General features: G+C 38.9%; 1 protein-coding gene across 1 annotated transcript; it reads left to right on the top strand.

The window, feature by feature from the left end:
* The first annotated feature begins 322 nt into the window (after positions 1–322).
* On the top strand, positions 323–22,532 carry LOC122739381 (tetratricopeptide repeat protein 39B-like). Its single transcript, XM_043981141.1, has 3 exons — positions 323–378; positions 574–651; positions 20,711–22,532. Exons 1-3 carry the CDS (start codon positions 323–325, stop codon positions 22,530–22,532), a joined length of 1,956 nt encoding a protein of 651 aa, XP_043837076.1.
* The last annotated feature ends 2,421 nt before the right edge of the window (positions 22,533–24,953 follow it).

Raw genomic sequence — 24,953 nt, 5'->3', positions numbered from 1 at the left:
AACGGTCGCGAAGCGATACGGAAGGAGTACGAACGCCGTGAGGGCTGGGCTCCCAGGCGGCGGAGGGATTCGTTGTCATGGGAACATTGGGCTCAGCGGCACTCGCCCCGCCTCAAGCCTGAGCTTTCCTGGCCCTTTCCCGTCCAACCCTCCTCCCGCTTTCCTCCTTTCCCCTCCCCTTCCTTTTCCTCCCCTCCCTTCTTACCCCACCCCTCCCCCGTTAGGGACCCTTTAGCTGTGGTCATGTCTCAAGTGCAGCTGGAGCGCCCTAACTTGAGGCAGTAAAACAAAACGTAGCTTCTGAGACTTCATGATCCGCCCGATGCGGTCCTCCGAAGAGGTCATCGACCAATCGATGAGTCCGGAGCCTTACCCAGGGTGAGGAGGAGACCGCCCCCCGGTCAACAGCTATCCCCCGCCCCGCCCCGCCCGCCTGAACCCCCAGAGTCCGGAGGAGGGGGCCCGGATCGGGAGCTGTGACCCCCGGCCCCTTCCTTCTGCAGGGCCGGAAGGCCAGGCTGAGTCTCGGAGCTGGAGGCCCCTGAACTTGAACCAGAACCTCCTCTCCCCCAGCCTTTGCTGCGAGACTTCCAGTGAGGAGTGGGACACCCGCTACCTCCAGCGGCGGCCCAGTGGGTTAGACTTAGACGGGTGCAAAATCCCTTCCACATTTTAAATTCTGCGTTTCTATTTTTGAATGGCCTCGTTAGGGAGCTTTTCTTTCCATCGACCTCTCCACCCATTCATTGCACTTCTTGGCTCCAAATTTAGAGGTCTGCACCCTCTACCCATTGCTCCTATTGCTTCCCTCCAAATTTGCTTGTTTGCCACTGCTCTCTACCCATTGCACCTGGGTCTGCCCCCTGGGGCCAAGCAGAACAACTCTGATCTCTGAGACTGCTATCGTGTTCCCTCTGAGGCAGAGAGGTTATTAATCTTCGTTGTATCCTGGACCCCTTTAGCAGTTTGGTGTAACCCATGGACCCCTTCTCAGAGTCATGTTTTATAATGCATAAAATAAAATACATAGAATTACAAAGGAAACGAATAATATAGAAATAAAGATGTAATGTTTTCCCCCATCCAAGTTCACAGACCTCCTGAACCGATCCAAGGCTTTTCTTCACCAGGCTAAACTATCCCCAGGTCTTGAACTGTTTCTCATTTGGCATGATCCCAAGACTTCCACTAACTTGGGGAAGGGAGGAAGGAGAATCACTATAGATTTCTAAAATGTGGTGCACAGAATTAAGTGAAGAACACATATAACATTACATTATAAAGGGTCTACAATATGTAGAACAATGAATCTGACTTTGAGAAGAAAAGGGTGGGGTACATGCAAACATTACACCTGTGCCCTATTTCCCAGTTTCTGATAATCCTTCCCTCTGTGGAGACTGACCATAAACACATGAAAAATCACTAAGGAATACCTTCACAGAGCAACAATTAAAGTGCACATGTACCAAGCAAGATACCTGATATTCCTGGATATTCAACCCCATGACCCCTTCTCTCCATTAAAAAATCTCACTGATATAAGAGCTGGAATTGTCCCATAAAATAGAATAAGAATGTTTCTTAAGTCAATCATCTTTCTTGTCCCCTATGACCTCTTAGGTGTGTGTGGATAGATCCTGAAGGACTTAGAATACAGGAAAAAGGCTAAACTAGCTAGTTTAAAGTATCATTTAATTCAAAAATTATCAAGAAGTGAAAGTCCGATGATCTAAACCTCTTGGTAGAATATAGGAAAACATTGTTTATTTTCATAGAGACTTAAGAGTTTATTTTTCAATTTCCCTACGTAATGAAGTTTTGGTAAGGCTTAACTTAATATTTATAGAATATTTCTTATAATCTCTGGGAAAGAAGTTATAGATACAATAAAACCTTATTAAATTTGGACAAAGTAAGAATTAGATGACCAAAGTTCTCCTTTATTCCTCTTTGAAAAGAAAGATTCCTAAAAATGAATATTGTAGGGTAGAAAGGGACATATTTTTTCTTTCTCCATTTTAGTTTCATTTTTAAGTCAAAATAAGGCTTCATTTTAAGTTTAAGAAAACTGTAAGAAAATATTCAAACAAAAGTCAAATAAAAATTTTAGACAAAGATTTATTTAAAGTATAAGGAGAAACTAGTATATAGCAAAATAAGTTTCTGTATAGTGTAGATAGATTATTTAGCCAAGATCTGTAACAGAATCTTGTTTTCAGGTCCAAAGGCTGGAAATGAATGTTTTTGTTTTGTTTGTTTGTTTGGGTTTTTTGGTGAGGCAATTAGGGTTAAATGACTTGCCCAGGGTCACACAGCTAGTAAGTGGTTAAGTGTCTGAGGCTGGATTTGAACTCAGGTCCTCCTGAATCCAGGGCCAGTGCTTTATCCACTGTGCCACCTTGCTGCCCGAAATGAATGTTTTTAATTTGAAGTTTTCTACTCGAAGATACAGGATTAAACATTTGATTAACTCACAATTACTCACAAAGTTGTGAGTTAACAAGTTTAGAGAGTTTAGTTTGTTCTTTTACTAGAAAGATTCAGGAAACATTTAATTCCCCTTAGCAGTACTTTAATCATTTTAACTCAATTCCACTTCTCAGTTAGTTTTCCTCAATTGTAAAGTGACTAGAACTTGGAACTTGTACTAGAACCAAATTACTTGTAAGACCTTTTCTTCATAAGAAATAGTCTAAACTTATGAAAAGGACAGAAAATTTTAAAATCCAACAAAAAATAAAATGCACCTGAGAAAAATAAATCATAAGCATAGTAATTAGAGCCAAAAGAACCCCAAATCCACAAATTACCCCCAAATCCAAAATTTCCCCAATTGCTCTGTCCAAATATAGCCTGTCCGTGGAAGGGGACAGAAGGAGTTAATGATCTGTGAGGTGGAAAAACTGCCATTTTTAGTTCTCCTCGAGTTAGATCTTTATAATGTCACTATTTTGAGGTTAATAAGAAAAGTGCTTATGAACCTATCTAATAGTTTAGCTCAATTGAATAATTATACAGTGTCATTTTCTAATTAATGCTAACTAATATTTAAACCACAATATACTTCTCCGGTGTGATTCAGAAATTCCTGACTTAACTTCAACACACAACCAAAGTATTCCAGCTTCAGGTTTCCAGTCCAGCTACAGTGTGTTACTGCTTTTGTACATCACCTTCATGCTTTTCTTAACCACTTTTCCAGATGAGAAAGAACTAGGTCATTCCTTTGACTTGCAATATAGATACAGTTGGTTTTACACTTTGGTATATCTGTTATAATATGCTTTTGACCATAAATAACTCCTTTTAGGATTATGGTAATACACAAATATCATAAAGGTCAAAGCATCCATTTGGCTAGATTCTGAGCTAAGGTTAAAACATGGTCTTAATGAGTTATGGGTTATATTTCTTATATATATGCCTGATAACTGCTGTGGGATCCTCATCAAATTTAGGAGTACTTTGTCCCCATAAAACCAAATCCTTGGGTGTAAAAGGTGTGTATTGTCTGAGCTTACATATAGTACCTTTTTGACCATGGGTGAGGATCTCTTGAAAGGGATCTCTTGTTTGGGGGGACAGATTAGAACCCACATTTAGAAATTTAAATTACACAGGCCAATTAGGTTCCAACAGAGAAAAATTGTTCATGACTATTGACCTACACCAAATCTCCCTATCTCATAAATGTTTATAAATAGGTTTTCTTTTGTTTTGTTTTTTAATGAGGAATCAAGTAAGAGTATAGGTGACTTTCTGAGCAATCCTTAAGGGACAATATATTGAAATATGAAATCTCAGTTAAGAATGGGTATTATCTACATAGAGTGAACCATGATTCATTTGGACTCCAGAATTCACAATAATTTCTCACCATTTTTGTTTTATTATACTATGGGTGGCCTTTGTTCCATCTCAGTTCAATTCACATACTATATAATAGTGGAAAGAACACTGGATCTGGGGTCAGAGGACAGGGATTCAAATTTTTACTCCGCTACTTAACTGTCTATAGGGCTTTGGGCAAATTATTTAACCTCTTTGGGCTTCAGTTGCCTCATCTGCAAGATGTGGGGTTTAGCCTAGATAACCTTAAAGGTCTTTTCTAGCTCTGAATCCATAGGGCTCTGAGCTGTGTACTAGGTAGATGTAAGGAAAACATCAAGGATAATTCCTAGGTTTCAAACCTGGGTAATTGGAAGGATGGTGGTGGACTGACAGAAATAGAAGTTAGGAGGAGGCATGAGTGGGCTTAGGCAAATGATCAGTTTATTGAGACATAAGGAGAAGTCAGGACAGAGGCCTGGGGCATTGATGCCAAGGGTGGGTGGTCATACAAGCAGGAACAAAACCAGGAAAGAATAATGTGATGACAACTCAGTAAGCAAATACTAACTGTGAAACACGGTTTACAAGTTAGGTCTTAAAAGTTAAATGAAGATTCACACATTCCCCCAATGAAAAAAAATCATGAGCACACTGTCACATTTCATTTTATCAGGTGTGTGAGTTCAAATCAAAATAGATCTGCATGTTAAAGATTTTTTTAGTTTTTCTAAAGAAAAAGACAAATTTCCCCAGACTAGGATTTGAATTGGCAATCTGATTATACTCTGTAGATAAAAATAGGTATTTTATGTTGATCTCTATGGTTCCTTTCAGCTCTAAAATTCCATAATTATAAGCTTTTTCATTAATTGATACTAGCTTTGTCAACCTGTTACAGCACAATTGACACAGAAAATACTCAGCCAGGTACTCGAGGTGGGAGAGAGTGGGAGAGAGTGGGGGGGGGGGGAGAGAGAGAGAGAGAGAGAGAGAGTTTACTATGAGGACCCAAAAGGGGTTTCAAGCCTCCAACAATGGGTAGTGAGTCTTGTAGCCCACCTGGTTATATAAAAAAAGTAGTCGTGGTATAATGGCAAGTTTATCAAATGAAGATGAGGTCAGTTATTCACCAAACAAAGGATACAAAGTGGCGCCTAGTGGTTGGGGGAGGCTTGTTGTTACAGCTGGGGTACCTCAAGACCAGAGCCTGTCTGAGACAGACAAGGTTGGAAGGCAGAGATTACAGTCCTGCAGCTGTAGCTGGAACACAGCAAGGCCAGGGTCTGTTTGAGACAGACCAGGTCAGAGGTGTGATAAAATAATGGGATTTAGCAGATATTCAAAGGCCTACCTCGAGATTAATCTAAACTGATTGAATTAAGTGAGAGTGATTGACTGCTGATTAGCCTACTTCAGGTTAACTAGATTGAAATCACACCTGGCTAGCCCTTAAGAAGATATTGTTCTCAGAAACTAGACTTTGAACTTAACTTGCAAACACCTTCAAGTCCAGTGAACCAATGGATTTGGATGACACTAACCAATCAGCTTGAAGCAGTATGTAAGGACTGCCTATGCTCTGGACCTATAAAAAGCTTCCACACAGTTTGAGGAGAGTTCATGATTGAAGCAGGCTCCTGGTGGAGGACTTGAGGAAAAATCAAACCAGACTGGAACTCTAAGCTAGATAGGCCTTTTCTTAACTTTCTGAACTCCACGTGTTCTCCTTTTACTAATACCTAGTATGCTTTAATAAATACTTAATGCCCAAAGACTGGTGCTAAAGCTTCTAATTTAAGGTGACCATACATTAAATTTTAAATGTCGCAGAGGCTATGTGTGATTTTTCACATCAAAATGAGATTATCTTCAATTTATACTCTATACATAGGTGCTTTAATAATATATAGGTTAGGGGGCAGCTAGGTGGCAAAGTGGATGGAGCACCAGCCCTGGAGTCAGGAATACCTGAGTTCAAATCCAGCTTCAGACACTTAACACTTACTAGCTGTGTGACCCTGGGCAAGTCACTTAATCCCAATTGCCTCACTAAAAAACAAAAAAACTAAACAAAGACAAAAATAATAATAATAATATATAGGTTAAATGGGGCAGCTAAGTGGCACAGGGGATAAAGCACTGGACCTGGATTCAGGAGTACCTGAGTTCAAATCTGGCCTGAGACACTTGACACTTACTAGCTGTGTGACCCTGGGCAAGTCACTTAACCCCCATTGCCCCACAAAAAAAAAAAAAGAAAAAAATAGGTTAAGCCATAAAGAAGGTATGTAATATTTCACTCACTGGAAATGAAAGTCATTGAAATTGTAGAGCCTTCTAAAAATATTTTTGTCATCTGATTACTTTACTCTCCTAATAAAATTTTTTATTATTTTAGAAAGTAACTAGTTCAAGCATCAGCAAATACATTTTTATTGTAGATCACTGAGGTACCTCAGATTAGCTATTTAGATTATGACTACATTTAGTGTTTAAGTAAATTAACTATTACAAATGACAATACACATGGCAAAATTTTGTGTGCACCTTAAATCTTATCTTCCACTGTGGAAAGTACAGAAAATGTAATAATGAAGCACTGTTTATAATTAACCTTTAATCTCTGGAGACAAAGTAAAATATATACAAGATAACATGCCTCTTATAAGTCTATTAAAATTTTTCTATATTCTTTTTAAAAAAACCTTTTCTCACATCAGATTTTATATTTGATAATTCTTATGTGGCTGCGATAATTACTGGCACTGGAAAGCATAACTTTCCTTACTTTAGGACTATATACTTTGGTGGATTTCTTAGGGGAGAGGAGGAAGCTGAAAAAGAATTAGCCTTATCTGCTAAAATGCAGTTAGATGTTTCCTCCCACTCTGGCACACATCCAAAGCCAAGAGGATGCTTGTCCTTTTATGATTCCCAGAGCAATTAAGTTCATTTTAACAAACTGTTTATTAAGCACCTACCACACAGTCAGCCCTTAATCAATGCTTGCTGAATGATTGGGCTAGAGACTAGGATAAGAACAAGAAACAGTTTCTACTCCAAGGAGTTTACATTCTCCTGAGGGATATACCATGCAAACAGCTAAATTACAAGATAATTTGAGGAAGATCAGTAATAACTGGGGGAATCAGGACAGACTTCACAACTGAGATCCTCCCAGGAAGAGAGAGATTACAGAGGTGAAAGGAAAGCAGGTGTACCCCAGGCATCAAGATCAGATTGTATAAAGACAGACAGGAAAATATCCCCAGTGTTGCTGACCTTGAGGAAAAGTGAATTGTGGACTTCCCCACTGGTGCCCCTCACCATTTTTTTTAAATGAGGCAATTGGGGTTAAGTGACTTGCCCAGGGTCACACAGCTAGTAAGTGTTACGTGTTTGAGGCTGGATTTGAACTCAGGTATTCCTGACTCCAGAGCCAGTGCCTCTATCCACTGTGCCACCTAGCTGCTCCCCCCTCACCATTTTTTACAAAAGTTAAATCAGGCTAAAATGAACATCAGAGTCTACCACAAAGGAAAAAAGAAAGCACAAAAGAAACAAGTATGCTAAAACTATAGCACCTGATTTCAGTGATGATTGAGTGTGGGGTTTGTTTCTATTGTGGTATCCACTTGCCCCCCCCCCAAATCCTCTCAATTACTGCCATTTGCTGTCTCCTTGCTCTTCCCAGGAGGAAAAGAGCTTCTCAGACCTGTCGCAATTGCCCTATACTTATCCGCCAGAGTTATATTACCACCCCCTCAGATTTGAGAAAGAAACCTTCAATCCACACCCCTACCCCATCCCTCCACTAACCTTTCATGCATTTCTCATGCAAAGAATTCTTGATAGGGTCGGGCTTAAATGATCTTCAATATCCCTTCCAATTCTAAATCTATGATCTTATGGTCCTAAGGAAGTATAAATCAACCTCTTCCTTCTCCTGACTTCCCTCTTTTGTTCATGGTACAGTCACTATTCTTCAACTACATTTGACTTTTTCCACTTACATTTGTCCACCTTTTCCTTTAAAATGTGAGCACCTTAACAGAGACCCTCCTCACCTCTTACCTAAACCACCACAATATCTTCTTGATTTGTATACAATTCTAGTTTATCCTCTTCCCGGTCCATCCTTCATGTAGCTAACAAAATAATTTTCCTAATGAGGCGTCTGTCATTTTTCTGCTGATGAACCTTGGTGACTCTACCTCTAGCATGAAATACAAACTTTTTAATGTGAAATTTAAGTTGATCCACAATCTGCCTCTAATGTAGCTTTCTAACCTGGTTTCAAATTAGTCCCCTTTGTACATTTTACATTCCAACCAAGTTGGACTAAGCTGTTCCTGAGCTCAATCTGCTACTTTCACTTTTTCCACATTGTATAGAGCCTCCTTTTATCCACCTGTGCAAATCTTAGCTACCTCTTTTGTGAAGACTTTCCTGATTGGAAAGTTTTTTTTCTTTGTGTCATCATAGTCTGTCAGTCAGAATATGCCTTCCTCCCCCATGGCACTTCTACATCATCTTTTTACCTCCTTCATTCATCAACTTTTCCTCCTTTGAAGTCCTTTCCATCAAAATTCTCCAACCAAGACTAATTATGATGGCTATGGGTAATATACCTCCGTGGATGCTTCCTTAAACACCCTAACCTCCCAATTCTTCAGCCTCCTTAAATCTCATGACCTACTACTCCCTTATTCCACCTCAGCCACACACAGGTTGCAAACTAGACCTCAGAGTGTCCCACTTATGTAAGTAGAAACTTTGACATTCCTTTATTTGACTGTCAAGGGAGATTTGTGATAGTTCTTAGGTATTCCTCAATAAAGAATTATACTCACGAACACAATGCAATTAGAACTAAAGTCGTCTTTTATTTGGCAATAGAAAAGTGACTGAGTGGAAAGTCAAACACCACTCCTGGGGAGTAGGGCTTAGAAAAAATCTCCTCCTCAAACAGAGGGATGGCAACCGCTTTAGACAGGATACACGGAGTGTCCACTTGAAAACTGGAAAGTTCCTTTTTGGGGTGGAGTGGTGAAAGCTTAGATGCCTGTCTAGTTGAGGGTTGGGTTTTTTTAAATGATGGTCCTGACCTTTGGGGTGATCTCTGTCTCCTAGCTCCAGTCAGGTAGTAGTCACGCCTAATGGACTCTCCTGCTCTAAAGTTTTATCTCCTCTTCTTAGGTTTGTTTATCCTGATATCTAGCTGGTCAATGTAAACTTTAATAGTTCTTTGATTCCTCAATATGTCTCTCCTGTTATCTGGTCATCTTTGGTTTTGCTTCTAACAGGAGAAACTTCTGATTTATCCTTTGTCCCATGTCATGACCATAACCTCCTATCATTCTACCTCTTCCTATGCCTCACCCCTCTTAAACCTAGCCTTTTAAAAAACAATTATATTTTTTTCAATAAACAAAAATCCACCTCCTTTCCCTTCTGTTTCCCCCATGGGTAGCCCCATCCCACCCCACAAAACCAACCCTGGTAACATATATAGTCAAGTAAAAGAAGAATGTAGCAAGGGCATAGGAAAGTTAAAAACAAAGTACAATGAGAAATGGAGGAAGGAGCAATCACTTTAATTGAATGGACTAAGGAAAACATTTTAACTGGTCTTGTAAGAGGGGGATGATTTCAACGGGTTAAGATATAGAAGAAATGCATTCCAACAGGCACAGAAGCAATAATGTCCAGGGGATAAAATAAAGGCACAGAGGCAGAAATCATAAGCTTCTGGTGAATAATATTCCATTATCATCCCTATTTAATGACTACTGAAAATCTCTACTACAGCCCTGACATCTCTCCAGAGTTCTGGTCTTCTTTTTCTAATTGTCCACAGAATATTTATACCTTAATGTCCTACTGTTACCTCAAACTCAACATGTCCAAAATTCAATTTATCTTCCCACCAAAACCCGTGCCTCCTAAATTCCCTATTTTTAGCACCACTGTTGTTCTGGTCACCTGGATTTAAAATATGTTCTTTAACTTTGACTTGTCCCTCTCCCAATTCCCCCAAGATCATTTCAACTTAATCCGTCAAAGCAACGTACACAGTGATTACTTTGTATAAGGTACTGTACAAATTAATCAGCTGCTAGGCCCTAACAATTCTGCTTTCACATAGTCTCATATCAATCCCTATCTTTCTGCTTTCACTGCTACTATCCTAGTTTAGGGTCTTGTTACCTCTCATTTGTACTATTATAATTGCCTCCTAACTGTATTTCTTGCCTCCTGTGCCTTTCCCTCTAAAATCTATCTACAACAGTTTCCCAAAGACCATAGGCAGGTTCTAACAAATTATAAAGGGTTTGAGTGTGGTTCCAATGTTATCCAATAACCAGACTGACTAAATAAAGAGAGGCTCATCATCCTTGGGTGAGGGATTTGTTGGTTATGACAACTCATAAAACAAAGAAACATACAAAATGGTCCTTAATCCTATTGATTCTTTAGGGATAGTAACAAAATGGTGGAAATGGGGGCTAAGGGTATGAAGAATCACAGTTTTTATGCCATGTTCCTATGCCAGGCATTAAGTTAACTTGATATCCATATCAAAGGGCACTGGATGGGGGAGTTCCCCTTTTATCAACTTGATATATATATTTCTTTCCTTAAAGAATAGGGATATGCCCACTGGCACCTTGTTAAGAGGACAAAGTCAACTCCTGATTAGTTTTCAGCGATTGGGTTTCCCTTCAGTATCATTTGATTGGTCGAGGCTTTTGGAAGGCTTTTGGAAGGCTACACGCTTGTGGCAGGAGCCTTCCTTTTATGCTGGCCTATAAAAAAGAATCAGTACATCAGCTCAGCCCTTCCTTCTTCCCCCATCAGAAGACAGAACAGAATAAAACAGAACAAACTTGGGTTTCTGTTTTGTGGGGGGAAGGAAGGGAGAACCTGTACGTCCCATACAGTTTCCTCTCCAGAGAATTTCTTGATGGATCCCTTGAAGTTGAGAAGTACTTAAGAGTAACAAATACTCACAGCTTAACTAACCATTTAGCTCCAGAGGAAAGCTAACAGTGAACTTTCTTTGCCTGAAAGATGGCCGTAATTGGTGCAGTAATGGCATAGAGTTCTTTTAGAAGAACATGGTTGTTTCATCTTTGTCTTTTTACCCCCAGTGCCTAGCACAGTGCTGTCATGATTGTTGATCCAGTAATGATAGAATTATAGGTGTTTTACTCACATGTCCCAAGAAGACATACTCCTGAATCTCAACTTATAAAGGAAGGGTGGCGTGTAAAATTATATGTGGTCGTCTTATTTCCATCCCAAATTTAGGGAAAATTAGCTGGGGTTTCTAATATATTTGTTACTTACAAATTAGAAGCTTTAGTACTATTTTGAGGCATTAAGCATTTATTAAAGCATACCAAATATTAGTAAAGAGAGAACACTTGGCTCAGAAAGTTAAGAAAAGGCCTATCTAGCCTAGAGTTCAGCCTGGCAAATATATATGTTATATTAATGTGAATGATTATTGATATATGAATCACATCAGAATTAGATACCCATATTCTGTCATACCATTAACTAGCAAAAGTCAAAATTAACACCATGTTAGAAAAAAAGATAAAGATGAGAAGACATTGCATACAATGGCAATAATACCAGCTTGACTTAAGCAAACAACATATTAACACTAAAATTGGGGAAAGACATTAAATTTGATTATCAGGGGCAGCTATGTGGCGCACCGGCCCTGGATTCAGGAAGACCTGAGTTCAAATTCGGCCTCAGACATTTGACACTTACTAGCTGTGTGACCCTGGGCAAGTCACTTAACCCCAATTGCCTCACCAAAAACAAAACAAAGCTCTGAGGAGTCAATCATTCATGGCCATCAAGAAGAGAGCCAACTATGGATGAAAAACCCAGTTCTTGAGGGAGGGTCATTCTTTACCTTTTCCCTAGCCTTTCCAGATTTTAGCTGACGGAAGGAATTTTGCCTCTCAGATTCTTCAAAAAACGAAGGCTATGTGCAGCAAGAGCAACTCAGAAGAGAATAGGTTCAGAGAATTTAGTTGTGGAGTTGAGTTGAGCTGCCAGAGGAGCAACATGCCTAACAGTGACGCTGTGCCTGAGGGGAACAGCATAAGGATACCACGAGAAGAAAAAAGACATCAGTTCTGGAGATGTGAGTTACCTTGACCACATGTGTCCCTTATGTGTGTGCTTCTGACAATACTGTCTATGTACGTGTCTGATCTTCCCACTAATGCTGTTTGTATTTATGGGAGAGTATAGCCCAGGTTTGCAGGGAATGTTCTTGTTACAACAGCTAATGCTCTTTCCATAAGTGCCTTTGCTTTGAGTTAATTGTTGACTGGCTATCAAAGTGAATGTATGAGGGCGCTGGTGAATTTACAAATAATGTGGACCCATACCATACCTTGAAACTGTAGTAATTGTCCTTTAAAAGATACAACATGTGAATGAAAATTGGGATAGCCCTAGAAGAGGTGGTTGTTGTGGTTTAGTCATTTTTTCAGTTGTGTCCAACTCTTCGTGAACCCATTTGGGGCTTTCTTGTCCAAGATACTAGAGTGGTTTGCCATTTCCTTCTCTAGCTCATTTTATGGATGAAGAAATTGAGGCAAACAGGGTGAAGTGACTTGCCCAGGGTCACCCAGTAAGTGTCTGAGGCTGGATTTGAACTCAGGAAGATGAGTCTTCCTGGGGTATCCACTGTGCCACATAGCTACGCCCCACCCCCAGAGGAGGTGGTGCTACGCCACAATGAGGAGTCTAAAAGAACCTAGAAATTTACCTCAGTCAGTAAACTTGTCTTGATATCCTTGCCAGGCAGACAGAAATGGGATCCGTGGACAATATTAGCTTAGAATAGAAATTCATGTGTGAAACACTGAAGAAGAGGATGGCAGAACATTGAGTAGTTTGCAATACGGCAAAGAGAAATGAAGGAAAAAAGATGCAAGATGGAAAAAGAGATAGAAGGCTTTGCATGAAACTGAACTAAACCAGATCATACCAAGAGTATACATGGATGAAATTGGAAAGACAGTAAACAAATTAAAAATGGAAGAGATCTGCCAGTATTTCTATTAAAACTTTTCATCATAAAATCATTGATAATCCATCTTTCAAAAGCAGGAGTTACCAATGTGGGAGAATCTGATTCTCACCAACAGCCAGGAACTGGTTCTTAGACTTAGAATTTGTGATTAGAGGAGAAGAAAGCATTCACCCTAGATTTTGGAGACCAGATTCCAAAAGGGTCAGAGAGAGAAAAGATGAAATTCCATGGACTAAAATTCTTTAGGGAAAGTCATCTCCGAGAGGAATAGTTAGTTCACCAGAATAAAATTTCTGAAAACTGAGAAACTATTCTTATTAGAAGCAAAAGGAAGAGTTATCTAAAGAGAAAGCCATGGATACCCAGGGAATTCATCAATAGATTTAAATTTTTAAAAGAAATGTACAAGAAACAGAAGCAAAGGGAGTAGTAACCAAGGAAGACTACAAAGACTTAGCAGGTAGGTAAGAATAGTATCAGGAGAGATGCACTAATGATGTTGGTGGTATTGTGAAGTGGTCCAGCCATTGGAACTCTGCCCCAAAAGTCACTAAACTCTGCATACTCTTTGACCTAGTGATATTATACCACAGAGGGATCAAAGGAAGAGGGTAAGGACTCATATGTACAAAAATACTTATTATAGCACTTTTTTTTTGTAACTAAGAATTGGAAACAAAGCAGGTATTCATTAATTGAGAAGTGACAGAACAAATTATAGCATGTGAAATTAATGGAATTTTATTGTGCTCTAAAAAATGATGGAAATGACATATTCAGAGAAAGCAAGGGAGATTTGTGCAATCTGGGGCTCAGACCTATTGGTAGAGAATTATTATGTGATGTTCCATGCCTGCATGAGGGGCAGAGTTGGTGAGAGCTCCAGTGGGAGAGGAGAGAATCTTACTTTCTGGTCTCCAGCTTCAAGAAAGGATACACAAAGCACCAGTTTCTGCTCAAGGAAAGGTCCCTGAAGGCAAAGCATGTGCCTTTCCCCAGCTTATCACACTGATTAGGGGACTCGGGAATTTCCTATCAGTAAGATCTGGCTTTCTCTCTCTGCCTCTCTCTCAGTCTCTCAGTACTGTCCAATACCCCCTCACTGAGGAGAACAAAGTGGCCAGTTTCATGGCCCCAATCTCCTACTACTCCTGACAAGAATCAAAGTCTTCCTTAGAGAAGAATGGGCACAGTAGAATAGAGATATCTATTCTCCTCCCCTTGGGAGCCACATCTAGTCAAACCCATGTGGACACACATAACCTTTATGGGAAATACATGCCTTATATTTGTATTAACTGACGCGGAGTAAGTAAACAGAACGAGAAAAATTGATACCAGGACTACATTGTAAAGGAAAACAACTCTGAAAGAATTAAGAGCCATGATCCATGCAAAGACCAATCACAACTCCAAAAGATTCATGATAATTCATGTTTCCCACTTCTTGAAAGAGAGGCAATGTATTGAAGGTACATTGTTTTATGTGACTATACTTAATTGGTATAAGGAAAGGCTTTTATTTTCTTTGGAGAGGAGAATAGAGGGGGAGTGGAGGAGTAGGGATAGTGCTAATTAAAAAAAGGGAGGGAAATAATGGCATAGGACAATTCCTGGAGCAACAAAAAAAGGGAGGCAAGGGCAGCTAGGTGGCACAGTGGATAGAGCACTGGCCCTGGATTCAGGAGGACCTGAGTTCAAATCTGGCCTCAGATACTTGACACTTACTAGCTGTGTGACCCTGGGCAAGCCACTTAATCCTCATTGCCCCACCCCACCCCCAATTTTTTTTTTTTTTTTTAGTGAGGCAATGGGGGTTAAGTGACTTGCCCAGGGTCACACAGCTAGTAAGTGTTAAGTGTCTGAAGCCGGATTTGAACTCAGGTACTGCTGACTCCAGGGCCAGTGCTCTATCCACTGCGCCACCTAGCTGCCCCATCCAAAAAAAATTTTTTAAAGGGAGGGGAAGAAAGGAAAAGGGATGTCACTAGAAAAATAAACAGCAGAAGAAAGTTCAAAAGAAGATACAAATAGAACATTGTTGAAACTACCTTATTAAATTAGAAACTTGCCCAAAAAATCAAGTCATATATAGTGGATATAGTTTTATATGCAGATCTCTTTTTCTGTTCTTTGTATAGGGAAATTTTCACATTTGTTGATGTTTGTCAAGCTCATAATAATAAAAAGGAAACTGCAAAATAAAGCAAAAGAATAATGTCAGGAGTATTAAAACTCAGAATGATTTGATCCTGTTAAAGAAAGCAAATGACAACAGAGAGGATTGTTTAAACTACTAGAGAGAAAGAAAATTGAAGAAGATGGATAAGACAACAATAACATGTTAGAAGACAGACCTGCTCTCTCATTTTACTTCTGTTTCCTCTTTGAAAGAGGAGGATCTTTGAATTGGAAAGGGTAGAACAAAAATGGTCAAGGAAATCATATCAAAGATAAGTAGGGAGTGAGTGAGAGAACACCTGTTGATGAGTTCAGGTCACCAGGCTTGATGGACGGACTATCTATCTATCTATCTATCTATCTATCTATCTATCTATCTATCTATCTATCTATCTATCTATCTATCTATCTACATACACACTTGGGTAATGAAAAAACAGACAGATGTGATTGCTGAGTTACTGTTAGTGATCTTTAAATAATTATGGATAAATGAGAAATTTCTCAAGATTGGAAAAAGACAAATGTCTGAATTATTAAAAAGGGGGGCGGGGAGGAAACAATGGAGTCTGCAAACTATAAGCCAGTGTTCTTGACTTTGATTCCTGGCAAAATTCTAGATAAGAATAATAGATGATTAGTAAAAATATGCAAAAACAATTGGTGACCATAAAGAGACAGCGTTACCTCCTTAAAAACGGGTCTGCCAAACTAACCTCATTTCCTTCTAAGAGTTACTAGGCTGGTAAAAACTACAGGTACAATTTACCTATACTTTAGCAAAGCATTTGACAAAGTCTCTCATGTTCTAATGGACAGAACTAAGAGATGTAGACTAGTCTATATAGTACAGTTAGGTTGATTCAGAACTGTTTGAATGGTCAAAACCAAACAGTAATTATTAATGGTTCAATGTCAACTTGGAAGGATCTCTTCAGTGGAACAAAACAATTTTACTATTTAACAATTTTATCAATAATTTGGATGATGCATAAATGACATATCAAATTTTCAAACAAAAAGCAAAAAGCGATAACCAGCCCATTCTATGACACAATCCAAAAGTATCTTGATGGGCTAGAATATTAGGCCAAATCTAGTAAGATTAAACTTAATAAGCTCCCAAGTACACAAAGGGAAAGTGTGGCAAGACAGAATTTTGTCTGAAAAAGATCATAGAAGGAGTCCCTCACTAGGAAATGCCTTACAGAGGCAGTTAGGTGGCACAGTGTATAAAGCACTGGCCCTGGATTCAGGAGGACCTGAGTTCAAATCTGGCCTCAAACACTTGACACTTACTAGCTGTGTGACCCTGGGCAAGTCACTTAATCCTCATTGCCCTACCAAAAAAAAAAAAAGAATATATTAGATAATAATAAGAGATAGGAACAGAAAGGCTTTGGCAAATAATTTTTTATAGCAGTCCACATCTTCAAAGTAATACAGAGAATGCAAGATTCAGTTGTTTACCACTGATTATAAAAAGAAATTGACACTTGAACAAAATGTACCCTTAAAGGCTGTCATCCAAAAAGGTATCACACATAAACATTAAGATCATTCAAGGGGCAGCTAGGTGGTGCAGTGGATAGAGCACTGGTTCTGGATTTAGGAGGTCCTGAGTTCAAATCCAGCCTCAGACACTTGCCACTTACTTAGCTGTCTGACCCTGGGCAGGTCACTTAACCCCAATTGCCTCACCAAAAAAAAAAAGGTCATTCAAGATTCTTTGATAGATACAATCAGAAGTAGTCAGATGATGTTGGTTATGCTATTCTTATATAGCTATTTACCTGTATAAAATACTACAGCGAATTGAATTGAAAAGTTACAGAAGTAACTCATTTAATGTTTCTCTGACTATGGCTCTTAAGCATATCATAAAACAGGAAGATGTATGTATCCTACTATCATGAGGGGTGTTAGATTTAGAAACCAAGTGGAAGAGTTATTCCCTATGAATGCTCCTATTTGTCAATAACATTGTGCTGATTGCAGCAAGCCCCTGAATACTAGAGGACCTGATCAATGAGAGGATGATATAGTTCATATGCCTTAACCGAACCATGTATATACATAGGCAGAGACTCAGAGAATAACCCCCTTATTGGTTCCTTTACTTTTTGAAGGATAAAATTATATTAAGGTTAGTCTGCAAATTATTAGCTTCTCTGCTTTGATCAAACAGAGCTTTAGCAGATGTCTGAATAACTGAAATATTCTATCACTACTAAATCATGCTTTCTGCCAAGCTTGTATGATCTGCATACCACACTTCTCTATTTCCTCTTTCTTTCCAGAGAATCTATGGTATACTTAGATGACTTCTATTCCTGCCTTTATTGGTCTTCACCCAAATGTTTTCCACCATGCTTTTCCACTCTTGTATAAATATGTTTTCTATAACAATGTGACACCCCCACCCTCACATACACCTTTACCTATCTCTTTTTAAATAAGTCATGCCATTCAGAATCGTATTCCAATCATGAACCTAATCCCAACAAGGCTTGATATCTATGTCAAATTTCCCCATTTGCCATAAGTTCTATACATCACCCTGAATTTTATCCATATTTTGTACATTTATGTGTAATGAGTGGGTCTATGGATAGATTTCAGGAGTCTGTGAACTTAGATAGAAAAATAATATCCTTATTTTCTCTATCCTTTAACTGAAATTTAGCAGATCCTTCGATTATGAATTTTGAAAAGAATTCTGAGGGTTTTATAGGCTTCACCAGTCATCCAAAGGGGTCCAAGCACAAAAAAGGTTTAGAACCGTTGGTCATGGCATCTGAGGTCATGGCATTACTTGTTGGCTTCTTTATGAAATTTTTCTTTGGAACATCTTTTCTGCTTCATTTTACAATGTAGTTTCAGCTTAGTGGACATAAATAGGAAGTTTTCCTATCTCCCTCTTTGCTTCTCCAGTATCAACCATAGTGTACATAGCACTCAATAAATGTTTATTTGACTTATTAAACTAATTCTTCTAAAAAGAATAGTTTTTATTCTATAATTTATTCAACTATTGTCACTTTCTTACCACTCAAGCCTTTGTAAATTGTTTTTGTTTCCACTTATCTTCTGAAGGACACCCCTATTTTAAGGTCATCCATAACCTCCTTGTCACCAAAGTCATTTTTTCCCTTGGTCATCATTCAGTCGTGTTTCCATAGCATTCAATACTTTTGACCGCTCCTTTTTTTCTTGATTCTTTCTCTTCCCTTCTTTTTCCTGAACCTACTCTTCTCTCTTTCTTGACTTCTCTTGTACCTGTCTCCTTGTTTCCTTTATTCTGTAGGTACTCGATGCCCAACTCCCATTTTCTGCATGCTCAAAACCAGCCCTTCCCTCTCATGAAGTGCCCCATGTTTCAAAATTTCCTTTCACTCTTTCCTTATACCATTTCTCATCCTTTGAGTGCTGCTTGGGCATCAGAAAAGCATCAATTAAGCTAATTAAGCTAATTCACACTACAGTATAATTAAAAGTCTTAACCTTAATACTTCCAGGAGATATTTACCTGTTAACACTTCAGTGGAGGGGCAGCTAGGTGGCGCAGTGGATAGAGCACCGGCCCTGGACTCAGGAGGACCTGAGTTCAAATCCGACCTCAGACACTTAACACTTACTAGCTGTGTGACCCTGGACAAGTCACTTAACCCTCATTGCCTCACAACAAAAACCCCAAAAAACACTTAATTGGATTAGTCACTGAAGTCATTCATCAGTACTGTTTTCCTTCTGTGGATACAAACAGTGGCACTGCCACATTTTCCATTCCTGTTTGTATTTTCCCATAAAACAAGAGAAAAAGTGCCAAGTAATACTCCATTCCTAGTGCCAATGCTATCCCAGATCCAAACACTTGGAGATGAATATGTCTGTCATTTAGGAGATTCTGGATCCCCCAAACTGTGAGTAGACTGTTACCAAAAGGAGATGCCTGGCTTAGCTAAAACTAGGAGCAGAGAAGGTAGACAACCACTTAGGGTTATAGCATACACAGAGAAGGCATAATACTTTTTATAAATGAGCAGGTGTTTAATGCCAGAAAATTCTGCTGTGAATGGCGTATAGGTGTTTATTTTTAAATATTTATCAAGTGTTTGAGTGTGTAGTGAAGTTTCCAGGTTTCAATACTGACTCTGCATTTAACCGATTCTTCTTCTCTTCATCCCTGTCTGCCAACGTGCTGAGTTACAGAGGGCAGAACAGGGAGTCCTAAGTATGGTTTGGATTAGGAAGTTATGTGACAGTCCACTTGCCATAAAACAGTTTGATGCATTTTTAGAATTATTAACAAAATCACTTAGTATGTATGCCTAAAAGCATATGTGACTGTATATATCATTAAAGTACATCTGATTTACTTTATTCTAACTTTTACTTAATTTTGAAACAAAATTTTCATATAAGCAGCATCTGCTCACAACTTCTTTTAAAAATGTAAGAAACTGTCCAACAATAGCATCAATATGAAAAACAAAAATAACATATATCAAGTCCTTTTACAAGGAATATTAGTATACCTTTGTTTGGTATTAAATGGGGCCTGGTGATGATGATGCATTCACTAAATATATCAATCCTGTCCACACTTGCATTTAAGAAGTTGCTAGAAGGGGGCGGCTAGGTGGCGCAGTGGATAAAGCACTGGCCCTGGATTCAGGAGTACCTGAGTTCAAATCCGGCCTCAGACACTTGACACTTACTACCTGTGTGACCCTGGGCAAGTCACTTAACCCCCATTGCCCCGAGCAAAAAAAAAAAAGAAAAAAAATTGCTAGAAATGTTTAAAGGAGCCCTCATCTTAACTAAAAATGGAGAATCCTGGGTCTTTGGGTTAGAACTGGTCCTCAACTTGAATTCTCTGAAGATAAAAATCATTTTAAGGTACTCCAGAGAATTCTTCTCCCCAACTCCCTACTAGGCTATTTGGCCATGTCTTTAAGAGTCGAGCCACTGAAGGTTTAAGACAGAGTAAGTGAATAACTGTGAACAGCAGTTACCTTTCTTTTTTTAATGTGCAACTACTTTATTACATCTTAAATACCAGTACATATTAATATAGTATCTGTTTTACATACAACTTCCTCCCAATACACTGATTTTTAAATTGAGTATAAAAGGTTAAGAGTAGATAGAGGATATGGAGAGTTCAACAGAGTGATTTTGTAGAAAGAGAAGGGGGGGGGGTCTTTTTTGAAAGGTCCAGGCTTAATGTACAATTACAACACATTTCTGTACAGAATGGTTAGATTGCTTTCAAAGGGCAGTGATTATAGCTGATAATACTATGAAACCCATAGCCCAAGTGAATAATAAGGTCTGACAAAAGCAGTTTATTTGAGCTGAAACTTGACCCAGAAGTTCTCTCTGCCTGAGTGTCTGTCTGCATGTCTGTTACCTCTTTTCTTTCCCTGTAGCTGGTTGTCTCTAGCCCCACTTTCCTTTCTATCTGTGTGACTTCCTTTTTTTCTCTTCTTTTGAAAAAGCATCAATCATATTGCATTACTCAACTATCTGAATTCTTGTTTTTAAAAATTCTGTTTTTATTGCAACAGCAACAACTTGAATATTCCAATATTGGCCTGAACCCTGTATGTGACACATCAGTCACTTTCTCATTGCTCAGGAAAGAAGCAACCTTTCTTTCAACTACATCCCTGCACCTTGTATATGTTCTATATACTCTCCAGAGTGGAAAGTAAATATGGCATTTCCTAGAATTGAAATGGAAAGTGAGGAGGAAGACCATTTTGAAGATGCCTTTGAAGAAATTCCAGTAGCAACAACAATCGATCTTCCCTCATCCATAGAAGAAAGCACAATAGGATTATATTTATTTCTAAGTAATAAATTCTCAGAAGCTTTGGATTCACTTCGTCCATTGTACAATAAAAGCATGTACCATGCCCTTATCTATGGCACTATTATGGTTTTTAGGGCCTTCCTGACTTTTAATACAGAAGATATACAACTGGCAAGCACCACAATGAATCAAGTTTTGAAAACTTGTGAACACTTCAGAAAAAAATCCTCAATGATTAATTCAATCTCTCGTCTAATTTACAAACAGGGAATAAATACAGTTAAGGAAGAAGAATTTCATGCAGAACTTTGCTATGCTCAAAGTTTATCCCTGAAAGCATCATTGGTACTTTTGCAAGATGAAAATATGTTTGGTTTTCTCAAATCCGGAATCAATTTTGGGTTAAGTTATCAAATATACAAAGATTGTCAACAACTATTATTGCATTTACCGAACTACCAAAGCAAAACCCAGAAACATTTGGCTGGAGAAATACAACTTGGAGTTGGAACATTCAATTTGGTAGCAGCACTTTTACCACCTAAGATCCTTCCGCTACTGAATTTTGTTGGTTATGCTGGCAGTTTGGAATTAGGTCTCACTTTACTCCATGAAGGTGCGTCATCTTCCAATATTAACAACATACTGTGTTTGTTAACCTTGTTTCTCTATTACAGTTACATCTCTGTAACTCTTGGCACTGGAAAGGAAAAGAAGCACAATTTAGAAGGTCTCCTTTTAAGTTATCTCAGGAAGTTTCCAAACTGTGTCTTCCTCATCTTTTGTTACGGACGCTTAAGCATGCTGAAAGGGAATTTTGACTATGCAGAGATAAAACTTCAACAATGCATTTTTTTACAAAATGAATGGCAGCAGCTTCACCACTTCTGCTACTGGGAACTTATGTGGTGCCACATTTTCCAGCAGGAATGGCGTTCTGCTTATCACTATGCAGACCTCCTCTGTCAACAGAGCAAGTGGTCCAGGGCTTCCTATACATACAACAAAGCTGTCATTTTGACCATGCTTCCAGCTGAATTTGTGAAATCTATAGGTGAGGACATAACATCATTGTTTTTGAAAGTAGACAGCCTAAAAGGAAAAATTTTAGGGCATTCTCCCCCAGTAGAAAACTTTGCCGCTTTGAAATCCCAACGCTATAGTAGTACTAGCACCTGGTATATAGCACAACCTGTTCTGGAACTTATGTATATCTGGAGTGGTTTCCGAATTATAAAAAAAAGACGAGATCTCATTTCACTCTGGCTAGCACTAATTGAAAAAGAAGAGGCAGTTTTATGGGGAGATCAAAACAAAAATTATCAAATAGATGACATGTGTTTGGTATATTTGCTAAAAGGTGTATGCCTGAAATACCTCTGCAAATACTGGAGAGCTGAGCTCTACTTCAACCGTGTTATACAAAATGAAAAAGTGATCAAATCTGATACATATTTGGTGCCATATGCATACTATGAGCTGGCATTACTACAGTATCAACAAGGAGAGAAGCATGCAGCAATAAGAACCATAAAGCACATTAAAAACTTTAAAGACTTTTCTCTGGAGACCAGATTACAGTTTAGGGTTCATTTAGCCCTTCAGCAAATGACTAAAAAAAAATGATTTTAAAATAAGCGGCAGTTTGATTTCACATAAATGTAACGTCTAAAATAAATAAGATGCCATTAACAAACAGAAAATCAGTTCCGTGTGGAAGGAATCCAAGAATAGGTAGTTGTTAATGTATCTGAACAATAAGGTATCTGCCATCATCACAGTCACCTTTTTTCAACAGCTTATCAAATGCTCCATAGGTTCAATTTAGCAAATAGAGTAAGGTACGTTCTTGAATAATAAAATGCGGAAGATTGATCTGGGGAGGTAAAAGGGATGAGGACATTGTTTAAAGGATTGAGGATATTTCCTGGCCCTAGCTACCAAAAAGACAGCTGGATGCCTCAGTGAGTAGAGCTTGGGCTTGGAGTCAGGAAGACCTGAGTTCAAATTTGACCTCAGATAATTAGTAGCTGTGTGACCCTGGGCAAGTCATTAAACCTCTGCCTTAATTTAGTGGAGGAGGAAAGGTCAAACCACTCTAGCATCTTTGCTAAGAAAACCCTACAGACAATATGGTCCACAGGGTCATGAAGATTTGGAAATTACTGAATCTACTGAACAATAACAACAACCTGGCCCTAGGCTCTTACCATCTTAGTTTATTCCACATTAACTGCTTGTCTCAGCATTGGGAAATAATTTGAATGGCTCAAGCTATTGTAAATGAGAATTACCCCCTTTGTACTGGGTCTATAAAAGGAAATATGAAGATCCTCTGGGCCCTAGAGAGAGAGGAGAGAGGGAAAGAGAAAAAAAAGAGACAGACTTTGATTCCTGGGGTGTGAAGCCCCAGCCCTTAGGGTCTTCCCACTCCAAGAAGTCAGCCCTGGAGAGACAGCAATAGTTCCCAAATTCCTATGTTTTGGAGGATTGGAGAGAGTTCCTGAATAACAGCCTTTTTGAAAAGTATTTAGAGTTCCAGAACCCAGACTCTTAGAAAGAGAAAGGGGAGTAGTTGCTTGATAGCTCATCTTGGAAAGAAGATCCCAGGGTCTTAATCTTCTAGAGAGGGAAGGGGGTGTTCCTGACCAGCCTCTTATAAAGAAGAGAACTGAACAGAACTCAAGGCTGATGTTCAAGAACTCCTTGCACTTGACCTTGTGGCTCTCTGTGTCAATCCACAAACATCACACTCCAGCGATCAGGTCTGTCTGCTCCCTTCTATAGGAAGGGGCAGTTCTGATCTATAATAGCCTGAGCCAGATGAAACACTTACCCTCAAACTCTATGAGATATGAACATGTCGATACTTGATTAGTACAGGGCCCTGTGGTATCCTCATTCCTCTGGTTGAGGTATTAATGGGTGTGTCTACACCTTCCATAGGGAGAGGCGATCAAACAGCTCTAGTGCCTGAAGGCCGTCTAGTCCAAATCCCATCTGCAGGGAAGTTAAGTGGCTGTTGCCCGAGGTTACGCAGGGAGAGGTCCTTTGACTCCAGAGCTCTTCTTAGACCATTTCGCCATGCAGATATAATCTCTTTAACTTCCAGGAAGTTGATCAAAATCTTTTGATCATATCTCCTCAGAAATATAAATGATCAAAGAAGTTTATAAAACATCCTAGCTCTTTCAAAATGCTAGTCATTTCCCAATTATGTTGTGTAAAACTTTCTAAAATGCATTTGTCAAACATCTTAACTGTATGTGAACAATAATCAGATGACATTAGGATTCAAGTGCTGGAGAAGAGCTTAATTAATTATGCATAATGATAAACTGACAGAAAACAAATCAGTGAACAATGAAGACTTTTCCAAACAAAATAATTAGGTGCTCCAAGTTGTATAGTTTCTTTTGATTTTTCTTTTGGAAACTTTTTTTTTTTTTTTGGTGAGGCAATGAAGGTTAAGTGACTTGCCCAGAACATTTTTCTTTATGTATTCATCTGAGAGCCTTCTCCACAGGAAAGTTATTTCTTATTGATATACTGATACACATATCTAGAAAAATACTTGTAAATCTTTTTCATCATAGGGCACGTTTATAGAATTGCAATTTTTCTACAAAAAAACCAGAATAGTTGAAAGCTCCCATTCCCTTTTTCAAGGAAGGGAAAGTAAGGGAGGGGAAAAGGAAGCATGAGTAGGGCATAGAGAGAAGGAAGAGAGGAGAATGTATTTAGATGTGCAAGAGGACCTTTCCATTAAGTATCCCAATTAGGACATACTACCTTCACCTCATTCTGACCATGAATGCATCTCTGCCTTCTCTACTGCTACTGAACTAAATTGAGTAGAAGACTAGTATGGTAGAGAAATGAGACCTACAGGATTTAGAGCTGCAAGAGACCACAGAAATCATCTAGTCCTATTCTGTCATTTTACAAGTGAAGAAACTGAGGCCCAGAAGAGTAAAGGGATTTGTTCAAGGCTACACAGGTAGTAAATAGTAGAGTTGGAATTTGAATCAAAGCTCTGTTTCCACC

Source organism: Dromiciops gliroides, chromosome 2 (assembly GCF_019393635.1).
Source record: "Dromiciops gliroides isolate mDroGli1 chromosome 2, mDroGli1.pri, whole genome shotgun sequence".
NCBI classification, from domain to species: Eukaryota; Metazoa; Chordata; class Mammalia; order Microbiotheria; family Microbiotheriidae; genus Dromiciops; species Dromiciops gliroides.
This window is presented reverse-complemented; position numbering and strand designations above follow the sequence as displayed.

Coding starts and splice junctions, on each gene's coding strand:
- LOC122739381 (XM_043981141.1), top strand. CDS start 323: ATGCGGTCCTCCGAAGAGGTCATCGACCAATCGATGAGTCCGGAGCCT. Junction 379..573: donor AGTCCGGAGCCTTACCCAGG/GTGAGGAGGAGA, acceptor CCTCTCCCCCAG/CCTTTGCTGCGAGACTTCCA. Junction 652..20,710: donor AGTGGGTTAGACTTAGACGG/GTGCAAAATCCC, acceptor GTGACACATCAG/TCACTTTCTCATTGCTCAGG.